Here is a 22,286-nt window from a genome sequence, read left to right as displayed (position 1 = left end):
TTCTGCATACAGGAGCTGTTCTGAAACACTTTTGCTATAAAGTGGGAGGCAATTTACTGTACTCTTCACATTTGGTTTAAATAGAAAGAAGTGGGTGGCTTGTGTACCAGGAACCAGTGTATTGTGAACAAACTTCACAGCTGCATTTTATGACCTGTGTTAATCTTCAAGTTAGTATATGGATGAATGATAGAATGATAAAGGTAGGTTAGCTGCCAAACTGGAATAGCTGCTTTAACAAAAAATGATGGGTTGAATGCTAATGAGACTCCTGTGATGGGTGCTAGTACTCCCTGTTCAGGATCTCAAAGAGACAGTTCTAGTAACAGAAGTCAACAAAGACAGAAAAGCATTGTAGAAGTTCTTATGCTTATGATGGGTCAAATTTGGGGGTCTAGATTTGCAGAAGAATAGCAATGCTCACAATCTATTATATTTAGCAAGTAAATGGTGGAGTAAGAAGAGTTGATAAATTTCTGGCTTATGAAGCTCGAAGGTATCATGTCTTAGCAATAAAGAAAATACTAGCTACCATTAGCATTACTGATGCCCAATACAAAAATTTTGAAGTTAGAGTAGTAACTGCAGGTAGAAGATCATTTCCAATTTTCATTTTGAGGAACGGAGTTTATGTTGAATATTGCCAGTTCACTGTCTGTTGATTCTGTAGTGTGCTGTCTGCTAGTTTTCCTGGGTGGAGAAGACCAAGGATAATAAACAACTGTGTGGCAACCCTGCCCTTCTAGGCAAAGTACATGGAATATTGTAATGCCTTTTTAAAAGCAAAATCAGTCTAGGTTCTCTAGGTTTGCCTAAACTTATTTTTGTTAATAATTACTACTTTTATCAGCTTGAGAAATGAATAGTCGCATTAAGCCACTGGTCCATGCTTTTGAAATAAATACTCCTCTGTAAATTTCAACCAATATATAATAGTTGAAAGAAACCTATACCTTTGAATGAAGAATGGAGACTTAGAAGGCTAAATAAGAGACTGCATAAATCAGTGGATTTCTAATACATAAATCTCAGCCTCAAAGCTATTTTTTATTGTTGCTGATCTTGGGGGGGGGGGGGGGGTTTTTTTTTTTTTTTTTAAATCTTTATTAGTTCCAATTTCTTCCTGATCATTTCTTTTTAATGTTAACAGCGCAGCCTTGTCCTGCCTTCAGGCAATGCACAAACGACTGTGCACTGAACTGGAGAAAGAGAAGGATTTTGAGTTGAAAATTGGTTTGACACTAAAAGAAAACATGTAAGTGAGGGAATGAGAAAACAGTGTGATGGGAGTCAATCTTTATTAAGTTCTTCATATGCTGTTTAATGAATTCAAAAGTCAATCACTACAGAAGTTGCTTGTAAATACTGAACTACATTTGCGGTCATGTGAGGCTGATTGCAAGGCAGAGGATCTTGAGAGCGACTTTTAGCCTGAACAGTTCATTGCTTAGGAAATTGGTTGCTGTGGTATAAGTTGTGCACCTAAACAGGTCTCATTGTAAATGGAAAATAAGCTGAACTAAAGTAAACCTGTCTGTGATACTGATCTCCGAATAAGCATAAATACTTCTAATTTATGCCTCTCAGTGTTTTTTATAAGGCATGAAGGAAAAGATTGAAATTGAGGATGATGGAGACATTGTAGGGGTACTGTGTATTTTTATGCTAAGCTAACATTGCTGCTTGTAATTGTTCACACATACTAAATTATTTATTTATATAAGACAGAATAAAACTGTCTTTTGCAGAGGGCAGCAGGCGAGTGTGCTTACATTTTGGCAACAGAGGTACAACTACTAATGCCACTACATCAAAGGAAGAACACAAGCATGACTTTATAGATGTGATTAACCAAGTGGTTAACCAGAATACCGTATGTTCTGCTGCAGTGTTGTATAAGAGCTTTGAAATGCTTGACTCATTTATTGTGTGATTAGCAATCACTATATTAATCTGTTTATATGTATCCCTATCATATCTAAATTCTTTCAGCAAAGCACAGAAGAATAAAAGTTATGGTTTCTCCCTGATGTTATTTACTGTTGAAGAAAAAGCTGGTTTTCTAATTTTTCTTGGTTTTCATATTTTCTTCTGGGCAAACATGAATTTGAGAAACAGAAGCTTGAGCTTTATTTTTTTAACTTTCTTTTTAAAACCAGTATTTTTAATGTCTTTAAAATGAGATATGCTACTAGATATGAGCCTTAAGTCTGAAAGGTACAATACCTATGTCAGTAACAGGACATGATTTACAATATAATTTTAAAAAACAAAACAAAACATGGCTAGATTTTCATTTTCACCATAGAGCCTTACCTACTCAATAGCCTTAAGTAAGTGAAAGAATGTCAGTATTTCAGTGAAAACAGCTCATACTTTGCTTTTAAAGGCTTGAGGTGTGGCAGATAGAAACTGAGCAGGGAAAATATGAAATCCTCCTTGAACAACTTAAAAAAGATCAGGAGGAGCTAGAGATGCAATACCAAGAACGAGCAGAAGTGCGGATTTGGAAGGAAAAAATAGCAGCACTGCAAGCGGAAGAAAATCGTCGGTCTAGAGAAAAGTAAGCGCCTATAAGTCAGACTCTGCTTCCTTTCTGCATATTATTTTTAGCCAATTCACTGTTTCAGGTGTTGAGAAGATTAGCTAATTCAAATACTAGTGGTATTGTGTTTCTTAGCTGGGTTTTGTTGCTTCAGGAATATTTTATGATGAAATGGAATTAAAGGAATTGCCCAAAGTCTTGCAGTTACTCAGGTAAAGGTCTCTGATCTATGGAAATAAACTTCCTAAAGACAAAAACTGTGAATGCTTTTTGTCTAAGGAAATGGAGTTTATTAGGTGAGACTAACTGCATGTGTCTGCATTGCTGCTGGCCACCAGGACCTTCTGAATTTACGATCAAGTTTATTGAGATTTCTTGGAGAGAAAGCAGATGCTAGTTTATCAATTTGTCTATAGGTTTTGTGAAAACAAGAGACTGAGGCGGAGGGGAGGGTGGCGGGTGGAGACAAATGTCCTCATTTCAGCACATATTAATAAACTCCCCAACCCCACCCTTAGATGTCATTGTGTTGGAATCAAGGTTTTCTTAGTCCTGCTGCAACTGTTGATTTGCCTGTGTTTTGTAGAAAAGAGGAGGAATCCCAGAAAGAATATGAAGAAAGGCATAAAAAAATACTGGAAGATGCCAAAAGGAACCATGAAAAAGCAGTCTGCTTCCTGAGAAAAAGCATAGCAAGGTTATTGTTCACTCTTTTTCTATCATTGTATATTCTCTGGTGTACAATACTTTACCCTTTAGTCTTTGAAAAATAATAATTTTTCTGCTAGGTGTGTCTTCTGTTACCTTGGAAATCTTCTGCCACAGTACCAGTGCTGTGAAGCATTCAAATCTTACATGGCACAGAAGGACTTGGAAAGAGCAAAATCCACGTACTGTCCTAGTGTGGTCTTCAGGTTCCCTGTAGCTGAAGGGACTGTCGTTTTGATGAGATGCAGAGGGGTCTGATTACTTGTAGGCACTAATAATGATTTGAAACATTTTATTATATATGTGTGTGTGTTATTAGCTGAAGTAGTATAACTAAATTTCAGGTTTGAAACTTGCACTTGGCCATTCTATATTCCCTCTGAAATGTGGTAAAAAAGCTTTCTTGTCTGGTAAAATTGGTTGATAGGCCATTTCTTTGTGCTCCTGTTCTTTTCTGGTTGATGGTAAATTAAATGTTCGCTTCATAGGTTTATATTTATATAATTACTACTAAAGAAACTGTGAACATTTACTTACTTGTATATTAGGACTTAAATGAAAAAATGATTTGAAATAATTGTACTGTTTCTGTGTTTATTTTTCATTAGATGGCATGTGCAAACTTATAATAATTAAGAAAAACAAGCAACCAAATAGATTTTTTTTTTTTCTTTCCTCTGAGTAATGCATCAAATATATTGATCTTACTGATTTTTTTTTTTTCTAGTTTACTATTATATTAGCTGGAATAGTCTCAGGCTTGATTCATGCCCACATATTTCTAGCTTTTAGAGTTTCTAGGGTTTATTTTTAGTGTGGGTACAAGTGGTTGGCTCATAAAGTTCACTACGTAATTGTTTAGATATTGGTTATATGAGCAACACCTGAATTCTTACTTTATTTTAGCAACTAAACATATGTCATATTGTGGAACACATTATTCATATTCAAAATTAAAAAAAAAAGTTGTTGAACAAACTAGTTGAAAGCCTGCTGGCACTTGTAACTTGAGTGGTACCATATATAGAAGAGTCTTCCAACTGTTCCACTTTACCCACACCCAGTATCATAGTAAACACAGAGGCTTACAGGAAGAATGTTTGGTGACATTGACAATTACTACTTGTCAGGTTAAACATTCTAATACTAAAAGCTTTCCAGGATATGAGCCTGAAAGATTTTACTTTGCTTACAGAATTCATGAAAAAAATGCAAAGGAAGAAGCGAAAACTCAGGAGCATATGGAGAGAAGGATACAAGCTGTGCTTTCCCTGAAAAACAGCATAACTTCCAATAGGGTACTGCTGCTGTGGCTTAGATGGGGAATGAAGAAATTAACTTGTTAGACGGCTAGGTTTTAATGCAAGTAATTTCAGCTTTCATTGCAGAACTGTTGTGTGATGCTGTCAGACCACTGACCAAATCTCTTGAAACCGGGGATAATTTAACTATAGCAGTAATGGTGTTAGATTTGCATGGGCAGATTTTGACACATCTACTTATGGAGTTTATTCTGTCAACAAGTTAGTTGTTCTGGTAGGGTAGCTCTCTTGAAAATAATGCATACTACAAGTAAGTTCTCTGAAAACTCAGCCAGAAGCATTTCCAGTTGTTTGGATCCCAATGCAGAAATACTTCATATGGAGAAAAAAACATGGAAGAAAAACAGTTACCTAAGAATTTAAGTAATGTATATTAAGAATTTCTGAGCTATGCTACTTTGCTCTTCTACTTATGTTCTGTAGAATCTGAGGGAATGATCTTAATTGAATACCGATTTGGTTAGAACTGTATCTTTTCACATTGCTTCATTGAGTAGCATTTCAAGGGAAGGGTAGAAGGGTAAAGAAGTAGCCCTGACCTATTCAGAGCTTTCTGCATCTCAGCACACCATGACTACTGTGTATATTAAAAACAGTAAGTTCTGCTTCAGAGAAATCTACCACAAATTTATACGTAGATAAGGGGACCAACACTAGATTCTCTGTTTTATATTCTTTAATATGTGAATCAAATATGTAACTGGTTTGTATGGCTTCATAGGAAAAACTCCAAACTCTCCAGGTTTGGAACAAAGCAATGGCCTTTGAGGCAAAGAAGCAGGAGATGAAAATGAGGGAAGCTATCCTAGCAGAAGGAGGCAATGTTGCCAAGGAAATTTTTCTCCATAAACGACTGCTAGAGCATGAAAAAGAGAAACAGTAAGTATTCATTTCTTTGTTAAACCCTCAGCTGCTTACTGGTGCTCGTGCAGGAATATATTGGAGCTCTGAATCAGATTCTGAAAACATAACATCTATGATGCTGTCTCAAGGGAGTGAACTCATTCTTATACTCTGTATTTGTGATATTTGTATAGTCTCTTTAAAGTGACTTGAACTTCTAACTTAGCTGTATTATTCAGAGAGCCAAAGTTAGGAGCCCATGTTCTATGAGTAGTGCAAAGAAGAAGAACTACTCCAGGAGGGAAATTCAGTGAACCTAAACTGGATGCCTGAAGTAACTGTACTTCTGTATCTCCTGAACACTCTCCCTATAAAGATTGAATAGCTCTCTTAGGCTTTTAGAGACAATCTCTGGAAGATTGCACTGCAGTAAGGTGCGGAAGCGAGGTACTCTCCTTTGTGCTTTTTTTTGATTGGTTACTCCTCTGCCTTTGTAGCAAAGTTGATAGGAATGTGCCTGTATCTCATCTGCTCCAGTCCAAAGCTTAATTATTGTTTTTAACCACATATGAAGATGAATTTGAGCTAAGATACCAAACAGGGTGGCTGAGGTATGTGTTTCTGCACACTGGCTCTGCTACAAGGGCAGTAACCTGTAGCAAATGTTAGAGATTTAAAAAGTAAAGGTTCAGTAAGTCTTAAGTTTTGATTAAATACAGCTTCAGTCTTGACAGCTGCATAACAGCACTTCTGCTATCCCTAAATATGTTCTAAAAATCATGTTAATAAAATAATCATATCAGTTCGTAGAGGTCTGCTGGAAATATCCAAATCTATTTAAGTTTTTAATCCTTTTCACCTTGCTTGCTTTCTCCCTTTCCCTGTTTCCCTTTGCAGGCCAAGGCTGATCACAGTTTGTTAGTCTTAACGTTAGTTGTGTCATGTTCCTCACAGCAGTTCTTTTCTAATTTCAGCTACCATCCTGCTAATCTGCTGAAGAACTGCTTAGTTTTTCTCCCAGGGCTGCCTTTCTCCTTTTCTGTGAAGGGATATTCTGTTTTCTCTGAGTATATTTCAGGCTGAATATATACTTCTGAATTATCTGTAAAAGAACATAGCTCTTCAGTCATTAAAGCCATTATGTCATTGATTTATATATCACCTATATAAAGATTCATAAAGACAAGAACTGATCATAGGGGCAGAGGATGGCTTTATACCTGGGGCATATAGCACCAGGTATAGCATTCCTGTGTCACTGTAACCATGATTAACTTCTTTGTACCGTGATTTTCCAAAAATGTGTTATAAATACAATGCCATTTATCTCCTGCAATGGGGCATCATGAGGCAATGTGCTTGCAGTGGCTTAAGCTTAAAGCTACTTAAAGTGCTTCAGTATGCAGTAGCCTGTATTTAAATGAGAGGTGATATTTTCTTTGCTCTTATTTAGAATCAATAATTATTTATATGGATTAGTTGAAGAGGTGAAAGTCTGTATTAAAAGCCGTCATTAGTGTGGGTAATATTTGTTGCAGAAAATTGTGTATTAAATTGCTGGTATTAAAACTGAGATTAAATTATCTACTGTCACTTTTGTCACATTACCCACAGTGTGTCATGGAATTTGTAGTAGCTTTGAGTTCATATCTTCCAAGTTCAGTACTTGCATCCTTACCTTTAACCATTCTTCCTCCCTTTTATTAAATCCACTGGCTTTCAGATAGGCAGTTTTCTTTAAATAGCTAACTGGGTTAGGAAAATTATTTTAAAACTTTGTTTTCAGTAGCAATGACTGGTATGCTTTGTCAACTCCTCAACTTCTAAAACACTGTAATTGAGTATATTTAGTCTGCAAAAATGTGTAAATAGCCTCTGAATTGCCTGGTGTCTTGACACAAATTACCACTGCACCCAACTTAAAGACTTATGGTTTAGCTTAAAGGCTCAGAAGAAACTGGACTGTAGTTAATATTATTAGCAAACAAGGGTTGGTTTGATATTTCTTATAACATTGTATTACAGAGCTTTTAGAGAACTGCAAAAATCAAGAAAAATTGAGATTGTATCTCAAATTTTGCAAGAAGAAGCTTCTTTTCACAAGCAGAAAAAAAGTCAGTCCTGTACTAAGGCAATTAAGGGTGGTGGTAAACTTGAGGATTCTTTACGGTGGAGAATGAAAACATGGCAATATATTGAGAAGACCTGGAAACATTCAGCTGGAGCAATATCACAGGTGAACAAAGGCCTAAGAATTACCTGTCTTTATTTTTTATCAAAGGTGCAGGACAGTGAATTTGTTGGCCTGTGAATAGCACAGGCTACAACCAAATAGCAGACAGTACAGAATGAGTGGGGAGTAAGTTCTCCATTAGATCTCTTAATGACTTAGTCTCCTTTTTCTTGAGTGTTGGTGCTTGTATGAATAAAGACATTGTCCTGTTTGGTGGGGGAGGGCAGGGGTTTAAGGGCATTTGTAAGAAGAGGTGAATTTTGAAACACGTGAATTGCAACGGGCATCAAAAACCACGCAAAGTACCCTCACTTCCTGTTTAATTACCTTCATCCCTGAGTAAGGATTCAGATCAGTTTGTCAGCACAGGAGAAATGTTTCCACTGTACTAGAAAGGAGACAGTGGTTCTCTCCAGTGTCCTGGATGTGTTTTTTTTTTCATCTGTGCAGTATTCCAGGGAGTACTGGCCTGGAAAATGGAGATGGAGTGAATTGAACTCCCTGATGAAACTAGTGGCTTCATGCAATCTTTAGGTATTTAAAAGAAAGGGGGTGGGGGAGAGGTGTTTGGTAGAAATAGTCATACTACAACAAAACAACAAAGTCCTTGCTTATGACGTGATACACAAAACATTCAGAAACTACAGTCAGTATTCTCATGCCTGAGGACTGGTTTCTAGCCTCCTATAGTATACAGTTAACATCATATAGATGCTTTTAACATAAGATTTTGTCAGTAGTCAGTGTCTTAAGAATGGATCGACCTAAGTTGTCATTTTTGGCCTCTGAGCTTTATAGACCTGTCATTTTTGTTTTAAAAGATCTCAGAAACTGTTAACTGTTGAAGTAACTGTCCTCTAGTAATTTTTAACTGTATCTTCAAAACTTATGTTCTTTCCCAAAAGTCATGGTGCTCTCCGACAGCTTGTTCCTCAGCTGGTGTGAGAACTGCTTCTGTAGGAGAGATTTCTGAAAAAATACCCCATGATGTGCTCTGTGAAAGTGGTGGAGATGAGAAAGGGAGGGATGACACCCTAGTAGAACCAGAGTTCCCGGGACTTTGGAGTCAGGAATGTGACTTGCACAAGGTAAATGTTGTGATAGCTATTATTAGAAATAGAAAAGAAAAAAAAAGTGGATGAGATCCTTTTGTAACTGACCCATTGTGAAATTAGCCTTCACAAAATTTTGACAGTATCCATAAAAGTATCTTAATGGATTAGAAAAGTTTCATTTGCCTTTCTAGTTATTATATATATCTGAAGTAATGACACTGGCAAGTGCTGTTTTAGGAACCTTGCTTAAAAACAGTAATTATTTATTTTGCATTTAAAATGCAGACTTTATTATGGAGATGTAGAGACTCAGATGTGAGAATATCATCAGAGTAATTGCTGTTTGACACTGTTCTTGTAGTGTTTGTTCTTTTAAAGAGAAAACAATTTCAATTTTAGTTCAGAGTTATGTGAAGACATACATCACATCATGATCACTTGTTTAAAAAAAACTAAACATGACTTTCTGTTGAGTCAGCAACACAATTTCCTTTATGTGGAAACAACTTTTTTTTGTACCATACTAGGCAAAGAAAAGCATATCTTCTAGCAAAGTAATAGTATTCTATACTCTAAACAGAAGTAAATAATAACAGTCTTATAGAGTGGAATTGTGTAGTTAAGATCTTAAATGTTATTCCAAGGTATACTTGCATATACTGCTTTTTTGAGATGTAGAAGACCTTTAAGAGCATACTTTATAATCAATCAAAAAGAAATAATGTCAGTACATATTCATATACTTGCATGAAAGAAGCACTGCACCATAACTGAAATGTTCCAGTGCAGTTAGCTGCCTTTTTTCTGAATGGGTATTTGTTTAAGAAGTTGAGGGGAAAAAACTCTGTAAGTGCAGAAGAGCTAATACTCCCATTAAAACCACTATGTCATACTATGGGATGATGATAAGCTACAGAACAGACAGCTGAAAATAAATTAAATTCTTCATGTAGAAGTTGGGAGGCTGAGTTTGATCTGGAGAGAAACAGACAAAGGCTGGCCAAATACTAAAAGATTCCATTTGCAGGCTTTTTTACTTTGAGCTACAGATTCTGTGATCACACTTACTTATATTCATGGTGGTTTTTACTGATGTTCCTTATTAGATATCTGAAGAAGAAATGGATTCAAAGCAGCTGGCTACAAGGGTAGTGACAAAAGAAATTTTTGAGAAAAAAAAGGAGGAGCTCCAAACTGGAATTTTTCACAAGCAAATAGGGTCTGGTCATGAACGTAAGGGATGTACTTTCTATAGTAAACCAAGTTGCATTCATTTCAAGGTTAGTGGCTCTTCTGCGTAGGATCTATAAAGAAGATGTATGTATCTACTGTATGTATATACCAATGTCTTGATCAAAATTATGTTGCACTGGGAAGAAAAAAAAACAACCTTGTTTTTAATAGGTCTAGTCAAACCTAAAACTGTACTTACCTTTTTTTCTAGCAGTCTCTTAGGTAAGTTATAGTTAGCTTAAATAAACTACTTAATTTTACTAGTTAAGTCTAAATTATAAAATACTTCCTTTACTTAGGGGAATTTAAATACTGTCAGAAAGGTGGGAAAATGATGGATGTCTTGTTAGACTGTGTTCCATGTCTTTTAGAAGGCAGCTTAACTGTTACTTTTGTATTGTTTGTATATGCATTATTACTAGAAAATCATGTCCTTAAAGAAGTCATGCCTACAATCCAGTTAAGATTTCAGTTTGCAAGTGACCATCATATTGTACTGGTCATGAGGAAATCGAGCTGCAGTTTATCTCTTGTGTTCTAATTAACAAGTGTACTGTGAGAAAGCATAACAATATGCCTAGTTCTCCTCTGTACTTGAAAAGGTTGCTAGTGTGGTGCATCAGACAAGTCTTCTAACCGTGTCAGAGAAACTTGCTGCCAGTCAGCCTGCAGGACTCTCCTTGTCTGTGTGTTAATGAATGTGCCCAGGTATACAGCTTTCATGGCGTTCTGGTTTTATTAGGAGCCTGTGCCTTGCGCTGAAACAGCAGACCTCCATTGGAAGACAGTGGCACCTAGCTCTGTGTTCAAAAAAATCTATATTGTCTTTGCCACACACAGTCTTAAATTGTTAACAACTCTATTAGACCGTGAATGTGACATGAGGTCTTTGACATTCACTGGAGGAAAAGACAGAGCAGCTTGGTGCGTTAGCTGTGCACAAACCCAGATAATGTTGTCCCATCCGTGAAGCATGAGTTCCTGGCTTTATAGGCTGTATGTTTTAAAAGGGCTTGTTTGGAGCAAGGCAATTCTTCATGGGATTATACAATACTTTGCACACAGGCCTGTGATCCCAGTAGGGACTGTGAGCACAGCTGTGGTAAAGTAGTTTTGTCTTTACATGTGTAAATGCTACTTCCTGTAATTCACACCACCTGGTATGTTTGGTATTTCAAGGATTTTGATGTTGGTCAAATCTACAAAAAGAAGATAGTTTTGATAAATGCATCCTACAGTGTTAACTTCTGCAGATTAGTGGGAGTCAGTGAGTGGCTCAAGGACTTCATCAGTATTCGGTAAGTAAAATTAACTGTAGAATAGTTGCTTGTTTTACCTTAGTACCGCAACAGGAGATGTAACCAGATTCTGTAGCAAATTAAATAGATTTCAGTAAATACATCTAAATTATTATATTCCATTCTTGGGCGATGTGGAAAGGAACTGTGCTTCAGAGCTGAGGAGTAAGAGGCTTACTGAGCCTGAGCTGCATGTCATTGGTTTCTATAGTGGTGATAGCAAGGGACCAGTCCCTAATCTGTGGAAAGCAAGGTAGACCTGTGGTAACTGCCAGCCCTGAACAAGCAGAAAGCTTTTTTCAAAAATGTCAGACCCTTTTAAAAAGGGGAAAAGTATCTCTTTGTAGGTACAAAGAAGTAAAGGAGGACCCAAGCTTCTTTTTAGGCCACAATAAGGGCCTTTAAGCCTAGGGACACCTCTTTCACCAGCTACCATCCTTCACAGCATGATTCACACTAATTTCCAGATTACTGCTGAAGTTTAAATGTGAAAAAGCTGATGAAATAAAGGAATCAAATCTCAGAGCAAAGAGCACTTAAATTGAAATCCTGTGGTCTTTCCATCAATCCATTCATATAATCCCGATGACAGGTTATATAATGAAGTACTCTGTCCAGTTGGGAGAGATTGCAAGTTAATCTCAGTTTGACTGTATTGATAATTTTATTTGACTGTTTGTAAATAAACAAATAGAAGTATTCCCAAATTGTTTCTCTTTAAGAATAATTCAGAGGCTAGCTTTCTCTGGAGATATTCCAAGCCTTTAGAAATATAAAATACTACTTTACACAACTTGCCTTTTATCTAAAAAATGAAGTCAAGAACATAATATATTTACTTGGACCTCTGTGAAACAAAAAAATTGATTGTAGTTTAGCCTAAAAGCGAAGAAACGCTAAAGCTCTTGTTTGTGTGTAAGTGAAGCTTATTGACGAATAGCAGACATCAGAGCAAATTCATTTGGCTAACATAAAAAGTTAAGGTTTCGACTCTTATGGCTGACTGACTTGAAGGAACCATTTCTGTGAGTGTTTAATCATACCCCAGTGAAATAAACAAGTTGTATTACTGCAGTAACTGATTTCCTACTCCAGAGATCCTTTTACAGCTCACTACCCACTGCCACTTCGTAGTGATAGATTGCACTTGGAATTCCTAGCTAGCTTGATAAGAAAAATTATGGTGCATAGTTAAGCCATTCCTTGTCCACTTAGTCCCTATAAAAGTACATTGGAATGTGAACATACTGCAGTTCTTGACTGAATGTAATCACTTGAGAGCTATAAAATATGAATCCAGCTGCCGTAAAAGATCTTGGTAAAGATGTTTAGCACTTTAGTCACAGACTAATGGAGATGCGTAATTGACCACGATACAGCAGAGCACTTAAGCTTTTAAACTTGCTCTGGTGCTCGGCTGAATATGAATGTAGTTTTTTGCTTGTTTTGAAATTATGGTATGTGGATTTAATTTTGACCCACTTATAATACATGCTTAATTTCTATTACAAAGCCTGAAGCTACTAATCTTCTGACAAAATGAGTTTTTTCCTGCTCTCAGACTGATATTTTTTTTCTCACTTACTATGTTGGACAATTGCATATTTTAAATCAGCACCTCTGATTTGTGACCAAAAATGAAACAACTCTTTCTGAAAGGCCTAAGTCTTTCCTTGTTATAATTGCCTTTCAAAGTACTCTCCAAATACAAATTAAACATCAAATATCATGAATAGAATGAGTCAATGATTTTTCAATGTCTGATGAATGAATTCAGGTTTTTTCAAATTGGTTACCTATACATTTGCCAGATAGATAGATAGATAGCAAAAATAATCTATCGATCTTATTATCCGTTGTCATATTACTAATAATTTGAACAGCACAGTTCAGATTTGTAGGCACTGATCTTATAGATAATGCTTACCTCTTCTCAAGTAGAACCATACATAAATTGTTTGTTAAAAAATAGTTTTAGCAAGTATTTAGAAAATACCGAGTACATCTAAGCTGTCATGGTATCACCTGTCCTCTAGATCACTTGCACAGATAGTTATAGACATAATGCTTGAGAACTGTTATCAGTGATGGACACTATATTTGCTAGTAAAAGGCTATGTTTTAGTGGTTAAAATGAGCATTATTACATCCCCACGCAATGCGAGCGTGTTCTTAGCATAGTGGTTCTGTGTGTGTTTGTGTGTTTGGCAGCCTATGCTCTAAATCATAAATATTTTATCAAGGTAACATTTGAAATAAAGAGCTATTACTTAAAGTCTTTCTCACGAGAAACTGCTAGTGATCTGTTCTGAAGGTCAGTATACAGATGCTTATTTCCCTATTGACATTTTAAGCTCCTGAATTCTGAACAGTTTCCCTTTTTCTTTTTGAAAATGTTTCATCTTGCTTTTATTTGGTTTTAATTTTGTTTTGATAAAAATGTGATTAGTATGTATGTTCTGTATTTCAGTATGGCCCAGTTTGCTTAGGTATTCCCATGGCTAACAACATTTGGTTATCTATTTTGTCTAGCTTCCTTTCTGTTTCTGTCCGGCAGAATAGGTCTCCAGTAGTGCCTTAATTTCATTTAGAGTGCAGCTGTGAGATTTCTTGTCTTCTGATGGGCGTTTTACTTGCATCACAGTGACCATGAAATGAGGCATTGAAATGAGTGGCTGTTTCTATTCAAGATAATTTTGATACAGTTTGCAGCAAGCAGCACGGTCTCTAATCATTTGCAGCTACCTTCTTTATTTTCCCTTTTTGTTTACTGTTTGGAGAGGGGAGGTGTTACAGAGCAACACTCAAAATGGATAATGGGAGAAGACTTCTGCCTAGTTGTTAGAATAGGCGATTGGTCCACCCTGTTCTTGATGATATTATTGAGCCTCAGCTTCTTTGTCTGTAGCATGAAGGCAATAATTCTTGTCTTTTAAAAGCACTTTAAGACTTTCTGAGTAAAGCCTCAATAAAGAATCATCCTTTGTAGTTTTACCATTGCAGCAGGGTTCTGTAGCTTTTCATTAATCTGTCACTCATTCTGACTTTTCTAAGTAATTAATCCAAGTGGGGGGAAAAAAAAAACCTGCCATTGTTACCAGAATAGGAGCTGGATGTTTCATGCATAGCTTTAATTTGGAGTTTTATGTTCATTATCTCCACAGTTTTGACCCACCTGGCAAAATGTCTGCTGGAATGTCTTGTGAAGTAGTGGTAACATTTAAGCCGATGGTAAGTGCACCTGAGTGCTAAGTTACACAATGATGAGAATCCTAGTATAACCCACTAGTCTGATTAAACATCATTAATTTAATTTCTTAACTGTTAGCAAGGAAACAAACTACATTTCTAGAAAAGGTCCTGTTGTATTTGGACAACTGTGTGCATGTTCAAGCTCTGTTAAATTGTAATACGGCATATTCTAAGTGCATGTTCTTGAAGAATGCATGTCACTGAGTATTCTTGGAGTATGTTTTGAAACTTGCTTCAAACAAAATGATTTATAGTACTGCCTAGTTAAAGTTAGCCAGGCAGTTACCAGAGACTGTTTTAAAGTGGAAATGTGGAATCTGTAGAGATATGTTTTAATATGTTACTCAAAGAATGAGTGAAAGCATTTTTCATCAGACTACATAGGCTAAATCTTTGCAAATTACATGGTTGGTTTTTTGTTTGTTTGTTTCCTAGATAAATGAAACTCTGGAAGGAGAAATCATGTTTATGGCACAGACAGGTTCTTTTTCTGTTCCATTGAAATGTACAGCCAAGAGATGCATTGTAAGTGACTTTTAAGTCTGTTCAGAGTCAGTAAAACAACAGTAATAGAAGTGTTTGAGGGCATAAACATTAATGAAAATATTTAGCAAGAGGTATTTATATTTCTTTCCTTTTTTTCCTTTTCAACGGAGCGTCTCTTTCCAGAAAGTGATTCATTCCTTAGCTTCCCAGACTACACTGACATTTATACAAAATTATCTTAATGGATTTACTTAACCATGAACTGCAACTTTAACTTAGGAGTGGAAATAACTGAACTAGTTCAGTTAAGAAATTGATGACACAATGTTACATTGTGAATGGAGGGAAGACAAATGGTGGCCGGAAATGAGCTATCTTTTTCTCGCTGTAATTTTTGGAAATTCCATCCCAGACCTGCAGTAGTTTATTCTTAACTTCAATTTTCTATGTGGACAAAAATCAAAATATCACAATATCTTTCTATCTTTATTGGCATTTATATAAAGCATCTAATCTCTCCTTTCTTTCAGCATCTCAAAATCTTTTGAGAATTCTATACTGAATTTTAAGCAAAGAACATAATTTTCTCACTGTTAAGAGGTAAAACTACAGGCAGCACTTTTTTTAGATACCTTAACTTCCTATGAGCTAACGTGAAGAAAGTATATGATAAAAGCAACAACTTTGTTTTTAAATTACTTCCTTCACAACTAAGAGCAGCCTTGGCTTTACAGGCCAAAAGAAATTATAGATGAGAATATACAATGCTAGAGGAAAAAGGTTATTCAAGGAGACACCCAGTATTGGAATAAGACTGGCAAATGCAAAATTTGGGGTATACTGGGAGCATACTTAATAATAAAAATTTAAAAATTATTTTACAAACGCTTGAGACCTATGAATGTCTTCCTGGAGTTTGTAATATTACGTTTCAGTAAAATGAATAAGATTGTATGTAATGATTCTTTACTGGACTGCACATTGAAACTTTTGTACACAGGGAAGTGAATCAAGAATAATCTGTTACACAGAAAATAGAAGCGGGAAGTAACTGAAAGGTCGTGTGTTATAATTATTATATTAGCACTCTAGCGAAGTATTAAAGGATGTGCTTAATTTTAAGCACTTCTAGGAAGCTAAAATGATACCACATCAATATTGCGTACTTAAATCTGACTCTGTGTATCAGACTCTTTAATGGTTTTCAGTTAGAAGACCTCAAAGATGAGAATGCTCAATGCAGTAGAAAGCCAGCACATGAAGCTTTAAACAGAGGAGTAGTTTTCTTCACCTAGAGAATTCATACCATCATTGTGTGCTATTTACACGCAGGAACTCCCATTCTTTATGCCCTGAAAGTGGGAGGAGTCCAGCTGTAAGTAGGATACTAGCAAGCAACCAAGTTGTCTTTGTGTTTTTGGTGCTTTCACTTGAATTACAAGCCTTTCGTTATCCTATACCTGGTTACAAAGTCATGAAAAATTCTATATGAAGTAGCGTATTACTTTTTAAACTGGTTGTAAGCCATGGTAGCTCAAAGAAGAAAGGATGTGTTTTAAACTGATAGATAGTCACTATATGATGTTACATGCTGCTTGCTTCTCAGCTTGATGCTATTAAAACCATTTTACTGTAACACAAGAGCAACAATGTTGAATTAGTATGTAAATATTAACCTACTTCCAGAGTAACTACCTGAAGACTTATGAAAGCTGCTACTATGAACAGAATTTAACCCGTTTTTTCCATTGTCATATAGTGGACTGAAATGGAAGTGGCTCAGTTTAACAAGACATTGTTTTAATGAGATGGCTTCTACAAAAAGGCAGAAGGATACCCACAATTCATGTTGTTATTTGATACTGTCTTTGAAATTAAATAAGAACTTTAAAGTCCTATTCTTGAAAAGGTAGATGCTTATTCAGTTGACACTACTGACTATCTAGGACAGCAGTAATTAATGGTTTATCTTCTCACAGCTGGCACTAGATAAAGAGCTCATTGACTTTGGCAGCCATGTGGTGGGAGAGACAATTTCACGGACCATCAATCTGACAAACAGTGGAGCTTTGGGAACAAGATTCAAAGTTCAGGCATCAGCAGGTGACAGCAGTACATGCAGAACAACAGCAAAGTCTTCTGGAAGAATGGTAGGTTCAAAAGCATTTCCCTAAATTGAAAGAAACGTTTTGCTTTGCAGAGTGTGATAATTGTACAGAATCATAGAACAGCTCAGGTTGGAAAGGTCTTCGGAAGATCATCTGTTCCAACCTTTAGCAGTTTGTTTATGTTTGGGTTGGCATATTTTAATATAATCTGTTAGACCCCCAAATATCACAAGACAAATTTAAAAACAATTATTGGGGTGGGGGGACAGGACACCAACAATGATAATTGTTTTTTAGCATTTTAGTAATTTACGTCATGATTCCTATTTTCTCCACATCCATGAAAATTAGGAAGAAATACTTTAGTTAAAAGAGGAGATTCTGACAGAGTCATTTAACATCCTAGCTCCTGGACTTCAGAAAAATGCCAACTGTTGCAAAACTAGCAATAAAGTAATGAGAATTGGAAGCACTAGCCTGTGATCTTCCTTTAAAAATTCAGAGCTGTTCGTTTAAATTTCCTGTCAAAGAAGGACAGTCAGAGTTACTGACAAGCTGTTGTTACAAGGGAAGAAGTCTTCTTAGTCAAACTAAGAATTACATTGAGGGCTGTTGCCTGAAAACTATAATAATAAATAGCGTTAAAAGAATTGAAGAAAGATGTCTCAAATCAATAGTAGAATGAATGCAAGTGATTGTAATATTGTGTCCTGTGGATTGTCCTGGGTGGGAATGAAGTGGAGACTGTTGAAGAAAAATACCAAAACTCACTTGGTGCAGACACTTGGTGCAGAGCTGACAAAATGTGTGGTGTTAGACCTGATACTGATTGCTCCTACAGCATGCCAATTTCAAAGTTGACAGAAAACTGAGGAATTCTGACAGCTGTACTCCTCCATGTAGCAGATAATTTTAAGTGAGAAACATTTACAAAGAAAGCATGCATACAACTGTCTTTGCATGTCAGCACTGTGGGGCAGATTTCTGAGAAGACTGAACAGCTTAAGTCTGAAGACTTACTTGCTCCTTTTCGAAGTAAATTGTGGATTTTATTCTTAAAGTGGGGAAATCTTTAGGTTTAAAAAACCAACCAAACAAAAAAAATGCACCCAAACAAAAAACCCAACCACTACCCACTCATTGTGGTAGGAACTTGTGCTTTGTAATTCCTCTGTTGATTAATATAATTATCATAAATGTTCGTTTTTCCTCAAGTGTTGCATAGGTAGTACCCATAAATAGATTTCACAGGTCCTTGCTCAGAGAGAATATCACTACTAGGTTGCATATCTTTGTTATGAAGTGCCTACATGTTCTTATAAACGCAATACAGATGCTTCATCTTTGTTCCATCAGTGCAGTCTTTAACTTCTTTGATTGTTGAAGAGCAATTGGCTCAGGTGGTTTTCAAAATTATCTACTTGACAATCTAACCCAGTTTTAAGTTTTAAGAGAAGGGTTGACCTCTCTTTTTTTTAAGCACTACATTAAATAGTATGTACAGTGAAACTGCTGAGCTGTTTGCCATGGTTTTCAACTCTCGTACTATGCTTATGTTAAAAGTGTGGTTTAAATAAAGAATTTGTGAAATAACACTGTCTGGGTTTTCCTTCTGTATTCTGTCTTTTGTAGGTGTGTAATAAACAGAAGTCTAGTTCTAGGAGACTTAGATTTGGCATTGAACTGCCAGTGTTAGTTTTGTTAATTGTAAAATAACTAACACTATATTGTATTGCTCCCATTATGTTGTCTACCTGTTTTGGGCAGCCAGCAAAAATTAAATCTGCTCATTGATAAAGGTCTAGTAGAATGTGCAGTTTTTAGACAGTGCAACACGTCTCTCCATTTACAACGTGGAACAGTTGCAAGAAAACACAAGTCTGATTTGCAACTGCCTGATAAAATTGGAGCTGGCGCAAGCTAGATGAACAGTCACAGTAGAAAGTGTTTTTTCCGTGTTTTCTAATAGGTTACTCGACATTTCAGTGACTGTGTCCCTGAACAGAAAGTCAGCGATAGTCCTGTGACATCTGTAGTTGAAAAGAAGGAACAAATTTGTCCTGACCATAGTGAAGAAGTGACCTACTGTGTAGCCCAGGTGGAGCAGCAGAGGACTGAGACAAGCCTGAGCAGTAGTTCCACAGGTGAGATGACTATTTTAGAAAATTGGCAGCACAGTTTCCCAGGCTAAGCATTATCAATTTGTGGAGTTTCCTGTAAAGAACTGTGGAATTCAGTTTGCAAAGTTACTCAGTAAATTAAGTAGTTCATCATTCTGGTAGTAATGTTACATTTCTTTGTATGCTGTCTCACAGAAAATTACTAAAAATAATGTACTGACACCATTATATCAGAAGCAGCAGAGAATCTCACTTCTTATTAGCGATCAACAGTTCAGTCTCAGAAGAATACAGAAACCAACTAGCTTACAGAAACTGCAAAATTGTTATCATTCTTGTCTCAGCAACTGAATACCCACTTCTCGGAATAGAAATCCACATGACAGGTTTATTTTTATAGTCTGTAATTCTAGGAACAAGGAAGCAGAAAGATGAACCTCCTTAGACATTTTCCATCTCCATTCCTAATGTTTACGATGTGCTTAATAAAATCCAGTCTTGTAGAAGAAAGACTTTCGTAATTTCTTTATTGTCTGTATTCTTTAATGTTTCTTCTGGATATTGATCGTTCCAATTGTAGGAAACTAAAAGTTCCGTGAAAATGTTGTGGGTGGTTTTGCTTTTTAAATCTGGGATCTGTTTTGTGAAATGGAGTGATTCCATAAATCACAGTAGCTGTCGCCACAGAACGCATACCTTTAAAGATGTTTTCAGAATTTAAAAAAAACACCCAACTAAAAATTCCATTGCTTTTGCACATTAACATATCTCATGACATCCTGATCTTTTTTCTGGTTAATGTGAAGCATATGGTTGCCAGTTGATTACTGCCATACAGTCCAGCGTCAGCTTCATCTCTCTCATGATGCATTAGTTTAAGGCACTTTGAAGCCCTGGTCGGAGACTGTTTAATTAAAAGGTACTTATTATTGCAGTTGTTTTGGAAATATAGTGCAGCAGCAGTTCCACTTGCTTTGCAGGTCCTCCTGGCTGCATTGCTTTGTCCCACTGAAATTGTTCTTAAAGCCCAGCTCACACTTTAAGCTGAATTTGCATTCTTTGATATAACAATCTCCGATATATACTGTATCCTACTGAAACATTATTACTGTTATTCTGAAGCGGAAGGCTCAGGTCCGTCAGGTAGACTTCTGGACCTGGGCAAAGTTGTATGGCCAAACAGAAATTGCCTTCTCGACATTTATATTTCCCCATTGTTGGCATATATTATTGGATTTGCAATGTTGACCAAAATCAATGTACTTCTGCTCTGTTTGATATTTTTGTTTAGTGAATAGATGCACACATCCAGCATTTTGTAGGGTTTTGTTTGTGGTGTTTGGTGTTTTTTTTTCCCCAGAACAACTTGGCCAAGATGTACTAAATTCCAGATCAGATGTAGGCACAGACAATACACATAATTTAGTGGAACTTTCTCCTGAAGAAACACCAGTCGAAATTATGCTTGGAAAGGTAATGAAAATCCTGAGATACAGGCAAGATTTTCGCTAGTCTAAGCCTACATCAAATAAATTGCTTTCGCTCTGGTGGGAAATGCTTAAGTACGTGACCAATTTCAAGTCCACCGGACTTCACTGTATCACAGTTAATTCTTAAAATGAAATCACATGACATATTTGCCCTCTCTTTTGATGTATAAAGACTTATTTGAGCTGAAAGATTGTATATACATTTGCATTTCTCATAATTTAACTTTTTTTTGGTCAAACTCATTTTTCTGCTATGTCGTTCTGTGGTTATACAAAGTCTAGTGACAGCGCAAAAGATGGGACAGGAAGAACGTCTGGGAAACCTCAAACTTGAGCCATATTAAAAATACCTGGGTATGAGAGTCCAGGAACTAGTTCATACTAGCATTTATGGCTTCTACCTACACATAAAAAAGGCAGGTGGACTTAATGATGAAATCAGTACAGCAGATCTTTAAATGGTAGCACAATACAGTTTCTCCATGTTTTAGTTACATGTTCACCAATACATGATGGAAAACACTTTGGTAAACCACGCTACCATACAGAGTCTTACAGTAAAAGAAGACTCTGTAAGATTCTGACCACGCCTGGTTGTGAAACCATGTGTCATGCCAAGTCTTTTCCCCACAATAAACTTCCTAGGGAGCTACTGATACCGATTTTTCCCTTGCATAGTGCCTTCAATCTAGTTACAAACTAGGTGTAGTAGAGTGTTTGTATATAGTATGAGTATATACTGCTGGTTGATTTCAATACAATTTATAGACAACTACAGTAATACGGTCAGATTTTCATTAAAAACTTGTTACTTCTTGTTTAGGTTACTGAGGGTGAAATTGGACCCTTTAGCTCAGTCAAACTTCAGATTCTATTTATTCCAGCTGTCCCTGGAGATGTGCGGGCACAGTTTGTGATCATGTTTGACAACTCAGACTGCAAACCAGTGAGTGATTTTGTGCAAGACTTGCTTCAAAACACTGTAGAAAAAGAGTTTAAAATCCTCCTACTTCTGCTTTTCCCAAGAATTAAAAGAGCTCAGAATCCTCTATTAGAAACAGGAGGAGGAGATAGAGGACAGATAGGTTTATGAACATTATGAGAATTAACACTGAGGTACAATACAATTATGTATTACGTGGTTTGGTGGGAGGTAACTTTGTAAATCATGGCTCTTCTTTCTGATGCAGTATGGTTATTAAGCCTGTTGATTCTCTGAAATGTCTGTGCAAATAATTCTGATATTCCCATTTTGTCAGACATCATACTGGAAAACATCTAATGTCCTGGAAACAAATACGAAAGTATTCTCTATTCTCAGCCCATGTAGTTTATTTTCTTTCTGATATATCAGACTTGGAATTATTTAGCATGCAGCAGTGAAACTGATGTGTGAAAGCTGGAAGAGATGACAACTTTAGTTACCCCTTCAGTGTATTTTGATTCCACGCTTTATTGGAAGCTGAATTCTGCCTGGGAACATTTCACAGAAGCCTGCCAAAAAAATAAAGAAAAACCTCCAAGAAGCTCAGTAGGCCAGTCTTGGCTCTCCCCATAGTCTACAGCTGGAGTAGTCTACAAAAGGAGCTGCAG

At 36.4% G+C, this 22,286-nt stretch overlaps 1 protein-coding gene across 1 annotated transcript in view; it reads left to right on the top strand.

Annotated features, from left to right (window-relative positions):
* CFAP74 (cilia and flagella associated protein 74) overlaps window positions 1-22,286 on the top strand; it is a 48,494-nt gene that overhangs the window by 4,286 nt on the left and 21,922 nt on the right. Inside the window, exons 5-19 of the mRNA XM_010577541.1 lie at window positions 1,151-1,255; window positions 2,390-2,498; window positions 3,157-3,242; window positions 4,449-4,551; window positions 5,297-5,454; window positions 7,444-7,654; window positions 8,557-8,739; window positions 9,813-9,986; window positions 11,119-11,237; window positions 14,402-14,468; window positions 14,925-15,014; window positions 16,955-17,125; window positions 19,053-19,227; window positions 20,564-20,676; window positions 21,517-21,639. Of these exons, the coding sequence (XP_010575843.1) occupies window positions 1,151-1,255; window positions 2,390-2,498; window positions 3,157-3,242; window positions 4,449-4,551; window positions 5,297-5,454; window positions 7,444-7,654; window positions 8,557-8,739; window positions 9,813-9,986; window positions 11,119-11,237; window positions 14,402-14,468; window positions 14,925-15,014; window positions 16,955-17,125; window positions 19,053-19,227; window positions 20,564-20,676; window positions 21,517-21,639 (1,987 nt within the window). The remainder of the gene's footprint in view (window positions 1-1,150; window positions 1,256-2,389; window positions 2,499-3,156; window positions 3,243-4,448; window positions 4,552-5,296; window positions 5,455-7,443; window positions 7,655-8,556; window positions 8,740-9,812; window positions 9,987-11,118; window positions 11,238-14,401; window positions 14,469-14,924; window positions 15,015-16,954; window positions 17,126-19,052; window positions 19,228-20,563; window positions 20,677-21,516; window positions 21,640-22,286) is intronic.

Source organism: Haliaeetus leucocephalus, unplaced genomic scaffold (genome assembly GCF_000737465.1).
Source record: "Haliaeetus leucocephalus isolate CR32 unplaced genomic scaffold, Haliaeetus_leucocephalus-4.0 Scaffold556, whole genome shotgun sequence".
In the NCBI taxonomy this organism is placed as follows: domain Eukaryota; kingdom Metazoa; phylum Chordata; class Aves; order Accipitriformes; family Accipitridae; genus Haliaeetus; species Haliaeetus leucocephalus.
Note: the sequence above shows the minus strand (reverse complement) of the source record. Positions and strands in the feature narration are given on the sequence as shown.